Source organism: Onychomys torridus, chromosome 19, assembly GCF_903995425.1.
Source record: "Onychomys torridus chromosome 19, mOncTor1.1, whole genome shotgun sequence".
In the NCBI taxonomy this organism is placed as follows: domain Eukaryota; kingdom Metazoa; phylum Chordata; class Mammalia; order Rodentia; family Cricetidae; genus Onychomys; species Onychomys torridus.
Window position 1 is genome coordinate 9,961,672 of NC_050461.1, and position 9,710 is coordinate 9,971,381.

Here is a 9,710-nt window from a genome sequence, read left to right on the forward strand (position 1 = left end):
CTCAAGACTAGGTTTCCATTGCGTGAGTGCCTTGTTGGAAAGATGCAAGCACTTGGTGGAAGAACTAGAGAGAAGCAGTGGCCACTGATGGAAAATGTGCGAACAGTACCCACAACCCAAAGGCTGACACCACTGAGGACGCTGGAAGGAAGAACCAGCAGATGATAGGGCTCTTACTTCCTGGTGGGACTGAGAAACAAAGACAGAGATCACAGCAGAGACAGGATGCTAAGGTGCTTGCTGAAGTCTTGTTCTTCTACAACCTGCATCTCTTAGAAGACCAAAATTAGAGTTTTGACCTACTAAAGGGTTTTCTCCCAGAAAGGCTGAGACAAATGGCCTCAAACCATCACCCGATCTTCAGCGTACTCTTCTCTTGATCCTCTGGTCAAGCTGTGATCAACAAGGAAGCACTGGTGATAAAAATATAACAACTGTGTGGGAGAAAATACCCCAAGTTTTGGTGGCAACGTGCAGAACACTGGGAAGGGAAATGGATCTTAGAGTCAAGCTCTTACTAGAATTTCTGGAAATGCCTAATGGGGTTTGATGGATGCCAAAATGCTGATTACAGAAAGGGCATATGATTTTAACATATGGAAGAGAATCATATATGGTTGTTAAAATTGTCGTCTAATAGCTTAACCGCCAAATTTTGTCAGTTTAACCGCTAACCGTAAATCCTCATGATGTCACTGAATTCTGAAAACACCTCAGTCCTACCCAAGCCAATGTACATGTACTGGTTACTCAATGTGTGCAAGGCCGAGAAGTCCTCACACCAGGAATTAAACTACAGAGGGGTGCAGACATTAGTTCTGCGTCAAGTCTAAGGTAGAGATTATTATCAGAAATGCTGTATTAAAAGCAGCCCTGTGAACACAGCATTAAAGGGCACCACTGAGGTTTTCTTTGACAACATTTGGTGAGTCTGCCCGTAGTGTTTTCTGTGAGCGGAAGCAGCAGTTAAGGCTGGATGTCATCAGTGCTCAATGTTTGAGGCATCAAACATTACATGTTAAGCAGCCTGTAAATGAATTGGTAAATTTATTATCCTAACTAAGACTGCGAAGTTCCTTGAAGGGAAATATGGAACACACTGTCAAGATAGAACTGGGCTTCACAGATAAAAAGAAATGAGTCTGCCATGTAATTATCATACTTTATGTCCAGAAATAACAACTGGCATTTGAATGGGGGGCAATAGGTCTTCTGCCTTTGAGGCTGTGAAAAACTTAAAAATAATACATTCCCTCTGTGTAAAGCCAGGAGGCAAATGTAGATTTTTCTTTTTTCTTTTTTTTTTTTTTTTTTTGCTTATCAAAGTACAATAATAAGCTAGTCTGTCTACTGGGATACATAAAAGAAAATAGTCTCACAATTTCTATAGTGTATAGTGTTTAAATACTAGTTGTTGTTTTTTTTAATCTGGAAACAGATGCCCTCAATCTCATAAGAAACTGTGCGGGGTTGGGGATTTAGCTGAGTGGTAGAGCGCTTGCCTAGCAAGTGCAAGGCCCTGGGTTCGGTCCTCAGCTCTGGCAAAAAAAAAAAAAAAAAAAAAAGAAAAAAAGAAACTGTGCAGTATGGGTGTCTGATTTCTCCCTGTTTCTTTCCAGCAGCCTCTGTGTGGTTCATGGATGTTGTTTTCTTTCCCACCTCAGAAATGCATAAGTCTATGGGGAAGTTAAAAAAAATCTACCCTTTAGAAAATAAGAGGTGAATCTAATATTGCTGCTCATATCTTAAAACATTAAATTGTGTTCTCCAGTATAGCATCATGGTATTTTGTCATTTAAAAGAAAGTTCATGCTTTCAAATGCTCAATGCTCCTAGCACCTGGGACACAGAGACAGGAGATCAAAGGTAGCCTAAGATGCGTGATAAGAGCTTTTCTCAAGAAGAAAACTGGAGCCAGGCATGGTGGTACATCCTGCAATTCCAATATTCAGACATCTGAGGCAATAAGTTGTGAGTCTGAGGCTAGCCTGCACTGCGTAGTAAGACCCTGTCTTTAAGAAAAAAATTTAAGTAGTTAGAGTATGACTCAGTAGTAGTATGTGTGTCTCAAATGTCCAAGGCCCTGGGTTCAATTCCCATCACTGTAAAAATTTAAGTAAGATCTTTTGCATTCTGCATCTCTCTTCTATATAACTGATAGCGGTCATGCTAGACCAGGATCCGTCAAGCTTTGGCAGGTGTCAGAATCCTCCAGGAGGCTCATTAAAACACTTTTTCTTGACCTCACCCTCAGGTCCTCTGACTCAGTAGGGCTGAGAGTCTGTAGTTCTGATGAGTCCCAGGTGCTGCTGGTACTGCTGGCTGGCCAGACCATACTTTGAGAAGTACAGCTTTGGTCTATGAGGGGCTCCTTGTGACTAGGTTCTTTGTGAATCTAATTCTTCCTGCCCCCTTTCTACTATTCCAGCAGTATTGGGGTCTTGAGCTTTCTTCTGACCCAAATGTGGCAGTACATATTTTAACATTGCAGTTTTATTGTCTGGTGTAGACTTCATATCAGGAGGTTGGTTCTGGCTCCCTGGATGGGTTGTTGTAAAACAATAGTGAGGTTACGTTGGAATCCTAAACCTTCCTGTCACTCCGTGAAGCCATGTCAGCCAGTGCATGGCATTTTCTGTTTACAGTTTGTCATCATGTTCTGTGACTCTGCGTTGAGTGAATCTGGTTCTGAGAAGCAGAGTGAGGACTCCCAAAGGCATGGGATGGAAGTGTGTGGTCCATTTGTGGTTTCCCTGGCCCTGCTACCACTGGGACAGGAGGGTCTCTTCCTCTGCTAATCACAAGGTTTTAGTTCCCAGACGGTGCCTTTGAACACCCATTGCATGTTGGATGTCTCCTGTGATTCTTGCCAGGAATCCCATGCACATGGGGTCATGCAAAGGTCAGGATCCAAAGAGAAAATGGGGACCATCAGTTCAATCTTACAGATAGCTCATCTGAGTAACAGAGGGTGTAAAACCAGTGCTTCCTTCCCCCAAAGTGACTGAGAAATAAGATGGTGTATATGTAAGAGCTCTGAGAAGGAGCCGGTGCTGGAGCAAGCAGTACATCAACACCGTGTATAGACGGTGGAGTCCAGGAGATGCTGTGCTTCCTAATTTGATGCTAATCTCTGAAAACTAATGGAACCACTTTGTTAAGAGGTCTGGTTAAAATAGCTTGGCCCTGAGTATTACCAACCATTAAAGAATCCTAACTGTTCATCTTGAATTAAACTAACTCTTGAGTTCTTGTATTTTTCTGAGGCAAATTATGAATATTCAGATTGATATATTATCTCGATCACCCACCATAAAAATGTGTTAGCCACAGACATTCAGTACTGCTGTGTCTGTATTTTGACTATCCACTGGCATACAATGAGATATAGCCATCTCAGGATTTTTTACCTGGCCTTTTCTTCCTTTCCCTTTCTGACTCCTTCCATTCGCTCTCTGTCTTTCTTGTGTGTGTGTGTGTGTGTGTGTGTGTGTGTGTGTGTGTGTGAGAGAGAGAGAGAGAGAGAGAGAGAGAGAGAGAGAGAGAGAGAGAGAGATACAGGCAGGCAGGCAGAGACAGATGTTTGTACATCTGGAATGACTAGTCACTTCCAGTTTTATTTCAATGAGATGTCTTATAATTTCCAGCCATTGCAAGATAGTGTGTGTTATAAACAAGGCAAATTTCATTGAGCCCCTTGATGGCTTCTCTCTCTCTCTCTCTCTCTCTCTCTCTCTCTCTCTCTCTCTCTCTCCTTTTCATGTGTGAACTTATGTATGTACGTTTCCATGTGTGAGGCACATGTGTGTGTGCAGGCAAGTGTGTGGAAGCCTGAGGTCGATATCAGGAATCTTCCTTGATCTCTCTTCAACTTTATTCTTTGAGGCAGGATCTCTCAGTCAAAACCAGAGCTCACTGCTACAGCTAGTTCAGCCAGCCAGCTCACTCTGGGGATTCCGTCTCTGCCTTCCAAAGCTGGAGCTATGAGCAGCCACTGTGCCCACCTGACGTCTGTGTGAGTCCTAGGGGTCTGAGCTCTGGTCTTGTTGCTTGCAGGGCCATCAGTCGAACTGCTTGCCATCTCCCCAGGCTTACCTTGATGGCTTGTGAGGGGAGCAAGGAAAGCCCATGTTTAAGTGCAGTACATCCTAAGTTAAGTGAAGATAGAGATTCAGGGGTATGGATGAGCGCTCAATGATTTTTCTTTTCTTTTCTTTTTTTTTTTTGGTTTTTCAAGACAGGATTTCTCTGTGTAGCTTTGTGCCTTTCCTGGAACTCACACTGTAGACCAGGCTGGCCTTGAACTCACAGAGATCCGCCTGTCTCTGCCTTCCCGAGTGCTGGGATTAAAGGCATGCACCACCACCGCCCAGCTTAAATGATTTTTCTTTTCCTTCAACACCTCCCAGTTTCCAGCTAACATTTCAGTTGCCTGATATGTTGACCACACACTCCTGAGTCCCAGCTAAGCAAATAGTGAGCACCAGGGTGCCTGGGTTCCTCCCAGAGCACAGGAGCAAGGCTGAGTCCCCAGCCCAGCAGAATGTTATCTTGGTTGCCAGTGTATAGAACCCTCTCAAAAGATGGTCAAGTAACGAACTGTGTTGTTGTTTGTCCTTATCCCTCACCATGTCTGGTTTTCCATTCCTCCTGACCACTGGCCTCTGCTGGACCTTCCAGGCACACACATGAGCAGCCATACTACTCATGTGTAACCTCTGTATCACTTCTAACTTATTAGTGGACTCATGCACTGAGGGCCTGCCTGCCCCCAGCTAACTATGCAGTAACCAGTGGGCATTCAAATTGCTGAAAGTTGAGGGTGTGTCAGACACCCGCACCATGAATTTTGACAAGACCTTCTAGAGACAGTGCGTTCCCCAAGGGATGGATAGAGATTTCAAGCACCCACTCTGGGTGGGTGAGAATGGAGGAGCATTTTTGAATAGAGAATTCTTGAGTCCTTCAGAAGGAAGGCAGTTATGTATCACAGATCCACAGCTCCTCACCTGAAAGCCCAAGGCTAGCTGTGCTGTGGAATTAAGAAATGGGTGTTAGCACACCAAGATATAGTCACTTCCTACTAACATCCCCAGTGAGATCTGAGGCCATGTCTGATGTATATATGACACATTAATGTTTGCATGTGGTTATGTGACAAAGAACTGAGATGGGCTAGAGTAGCTTTTAGTTGTCAAAGCTTTTAGAATTTCAGAACTTTACACATGAGTGAACAGTGGTTCCTATTGACTGACTGCTTGTACAATGAGCGAGCGTCGTACTGGTGTAAACTCATTGGCCAGAATTCTGACTCTCCTACGTCATTGGTTCCTACTTGATCTCCCCTTAAAATACCAAGTGCCTGCAAGGCCGAAGAACAAAATGTAGGTAGAGCCACCACCTGAAGATACTTCCAGGGAGCCAGATGGACACACAACTCTAAAGCTGTCATTCTATAAGGGTCAGGAACAGGAACCTCTACCCTCCTCCCAGGCAGTGTTTATCCGGCAGTCTTCAACCAGAGGAGAGACAGCAGAGGTGGTTCTCACAGCCCCTTCCCGTCCTCTGTGCCCGCTAATACAGCCTTCTTTCTCTTCTCTTCCAGAACTCCCATCTCGGCTTTCTCGCAAGACAACATCTATGAAGTTCAGCCCCCGAGAGTAGACAGAAAGTCCACGGAGATCTTCCATGCCCATATCCAGGCCAGCCACGGTATCATGCAGCCCCTTGGTAAAGAGGACACTGCCATGTACCGAGAGTACATCAGAAACCGCTACTTATAAAGACGGCCTGAGGAAGAGGAAGGCGCGCTGGTCTGGACTGTTCAGTGTCATCTGTGAAGGAAGTCCCTGCATCTGGAGATACAGCTCTGTGGTGGAGGACATAGACCGCCAGGATCTGAATTTGGTCCCCAGCACGCACATCAAGAAGCTCACAACCTTTTCCTAACTCCACCACAAGGGATCCAATGCCACCTCTGGGTTCTGTGGGCACCTGTACTCAAATGCATGTGTACACATGCACACGTGCATATGCACACGCGTGCGCACGCGCGCGCGCGCGCACACACACACACATACACACAATGAGAAATAATACTAAAAGCAAAATCTTTTAAAAGTAGTCCCCCAAGTCCTTTGCATCTGCAGCTTTTCACTCCTTTTTACCATGAAAATTACAAACTACAGGTAATAAAGGCGGTAATAAAGGCTGCCTCTGTTGCTGTTTCTGCTTTTGATTTATTTTAGGAAAACTTCACATTATGAAATGTCACATGAAGTTTTGCTCTATGAAGCTGGTAGGTTTTTGTGAGTGTCCTCTATGTGCCAGGAACTATAGCAAGGTCTAGGAATATCTCAGTAACAAAACGGTCCTAAGTATTTTCTTTTAGGAAGAATAAGGCAATGTACTTTTCTTCATAGTTGTCATGGTTAATTTATTCTGGAGATTTATATGTTAATTTTGAATTTTGACTGGGAAAAAATATTTCCTTACCCGGAAAACTGTTTCTTAGGAAATACACTCTGAAGTGTTTATGCATAAAGGGACCATCCCAAAGAGGGTTCAGGACAAGCAATGTATAAGAAAGTGTGTGGAGGAAAACATTAATAACGGGCAAATCTGGGGAGAGACAGGGCTGGCTCCACTGTTCTGAGAACTGCGCTATAAATTACGTAAAAAGGAAACATGAAAACAGCTGTTGAGGTGGGGCTGGAGAGGTGGGGCTGGAGAGGTGGGGCTGGAGAGGTGGCCCGGAGGTTAAGGAAGAGTGTGTATGGCTCTTTCAGAGGACCTCAGGTCAGGTCAGTTCTCATCTCAAGGGCTAGCACTCCATATCACACGGCACTAACATGTTCTCATAAAAAAATGGCATCAAACACTCTGTGGCAAACTGTTAAAAAAACACACAGCTGTCATACTAGTGCCATGTGATGTGGAGTACCAACCAGATGTGCCTATCACCTGCTGCAGCAGCTCACAACCAGCTGTAACTCCAGCTCCAAGAGATCCAGTGCCCTCTTCTGGCCTCCATTGGCATCTGCACTCACTGTACACACACACACACACACACACACACACACACACACACACACACATACACACATACTTTTAAAATATAATTTTTAAAACAACTTTGGGTGCACAGTTGTATAACATATTTGAGGTAGTATTCAGGCAGGTGATAGGCACATCTGGCTAGCACTCCATATCACATGGCACTAACATGGCAGCTGTGTGTTTTCTAATAGTTTGCTACAGAGTGATGCCGATTTTTAGCATTTCAGTTTCCTGCTCAATTTCATTTTATGCATATCAGTTCCCAGAAAGCCCTTGTTCCTGTAAGTAACAGAGAAGAGGACCCAGCCATCTGACCAAGAAGGAGCATAGCAACGACTCTGGGACACAAGGGTTCTTCGGGAGCTTTCACATTCTAGGTAAGTGTGAAGCTTCATTTAGCAGACATTTTTGATTGACACATCATGAAATCAAGATTAGAGAATGACAAAATGATAGGGAAGAGGGATTTTGTGTTGGTGCAGCCTGCATCTCTGCACGGTAGCTTGCTGCGGTGTGTGGGTTCCCATGTGACTCTTTCCAAGTCACAGAATAATCTGGAGTTGTTGCTAGGCTGCCAGTTACAAATCAGCCACTAATCTTAATTTTCTTAACATTTATTTTTAGCATGGCTGCTGGGATCCACCCAATAATGATAAGGATAAGCTTTATCCTAAGTTCCCTGAAGGCCTGGAAGCTGGATGGTCTTTGTAACCTCTCTGAACCCAACTTGCTTTAACTGTAAAATGGGGATAATAAGACAGGCCTGGTGACATAGACCTCTCATCCAATTTACTCTCAATGCTGAGGCAGGAGGACTGCCAAGTTCAAGGCCAACATGCTCAACTTAGAGCTTGTCTCAAAATAAAGAGAGGGCTGGGGATATCTCCCAGAGATTGAACCTGGCCTGGCATGTTTAAGGCCTGTTCTAATTTAGTCATGGTAAATACCAGGACCAAACGCAATTCAGGAAAGGAAATATTTCTTTCATCTTTCAGGTTGCTAAGACCTCCTTCATCTTTTCATGGAATGATGCTAAGGCAGAAACCTGGGGCAAACACTGAAGCAGAGGCCATGTACAGCCCAGGCCCACCTGCCTAGAGATGGTACCACCCACAGTGGGCTCTGCCCTCCTCAGTCAATTAGCAGTCAAGTGAGTGTCCCACAGACCAGTTGGTGGGCAGTTTCTCAGCTGAGGGTCCCAACTATGTCAGGTTAATAGCCAGGATTAGCCTTCGTCCTTACGAAGGTCATGGTATTTATCACAAGAGGAAGCACATTAGAACAAGACCTTACACAAGCCAGACCAGCATTCTACTTTTGAGCTATGCCCCTAGCTATGGTGGTTTGAAAGAAAATGGCCCCCACAGGGAGTGGCACCATTAGGTGGTGTGGCCTTTTTAGAATAGGTGTGGTCTTGTTGGAGGAAGTATGTCTCTGTAGAGGCAGGCTTTGAGATCTCATACATGCTCAAGCCATACCCAGACCACTTCTTGTTGCCTGTGAGTCAAGATGTAGAACTCTCAGCTCCTTCTCTAGCACCATGTCTGCCTGCACACTGCCTTGCTTGCTTTCCATCATGATGATAATGGACTGAACCTCTGAACTGTAAGTGAACCACCAAAGTAAAATATTTTTCCTTTGTAAGAGTTGCTATGGTCATGGTGTCTCTTCACAGCAATATAAACCCTAAGACACTAGCCCTCTTTTAGCTCTTTATTTTGAGACAGGTTCTAAGTTGACCAGGTTAGCGTAGAACTTGGAAGTCCTCCTGCCTCAGCCTCCCCAATATTGCTCCAAACAAACAAAAGTCAGGGAAGGTAATACTCTCTTATGTTGTCCAACTGTGAAATTGGCCATGGGTCAGGCGGACAATTGATGTTTGGTCAACCATAACTGTGGTTGATGACGGTGGATGGGAGTAGAGGGTGGTGGAGGTGGTAATGGTGTTTTTATCTAAAGCAGCTGCCTACATCCCTTTCAGAGTTAACCTAATTTTGATGTGACAAGATGGTGTCTGGACTATCATTTTGCCATTAATTCTGATTACCTTGGCTAATTAATGATGCTTTACAAATTGAGGGCAAAGCTATCACAGCATTAACCTACAAGGGGGCTAATGAGCACTGGCACATGTAAACAAAGTGGATGTGTGTCTGAAGGCATTGGAGAGCTAATATGGCATAGAAAATACAGAGGCCATCCCCTTTGTAGACACTCAGGGAAGAAATATATAATATATAATGTTTAAGACATGGACTTTGGCTCCCAGCACTTTCGAGTAGCCACTGAACTTGGAACAATCACTTTAGCATCTCTAGGCTGTCTTCTCATCTAGTGTGGATAGTTGCAGAGAGAAAATATTGGAAAATTTATGTAAAGCATGGAGTTCAGTATTTATCAGAATGTGAAGAGCCACTGAGTTCTTTCAAAAGGTCACTGAGGGTGTGTTCCTTACCACCTGCTAACCCAGGACCTCAGTGCCATTGCAGAGAAACACCTACCCTCATGCTTACCAGCTCTAGTCCTATGTCAGCTTGTTTCTGTGATTTTAATTCCTTAAGTCAACAATCTAAACAAGCCTCGTAATAGTAGCTCACCAACCAAGCTCTCATCAAAGAGTGGACAATACCCTATGAAATAAAAGCCATAAG

General features: G+C 44.3%; 1 protein-coding gene across 2 annotated transcripts in view; it reads left to right on the forward strand.

Moving 5' to 3' along the window:
* Positions 1-6,033, forward strand: part of Fig4 (FIG4 phosphoinositide 5-phosphatase) — an 85,240-nt gene extending 79,207 nt beyond the window's left edge. For both annotated transcript variants that reach the window (XM_036168977.1, XM_036168978.1), the window contains exon 23: positions 5,606-6,033. In XM_036168977.1, coding sequence (XP_036024870.1) covers positions 5,606-5,783 — 178 coding nt within the window. In that variant the 3' untranslated portion in view covers positions 5,784-6,033. The remainder of the gene's footprint in view (positions 1-5,605) is intronic.
* Positions 6,034-9,710: the final 3,677 nt, after the last annotated feature.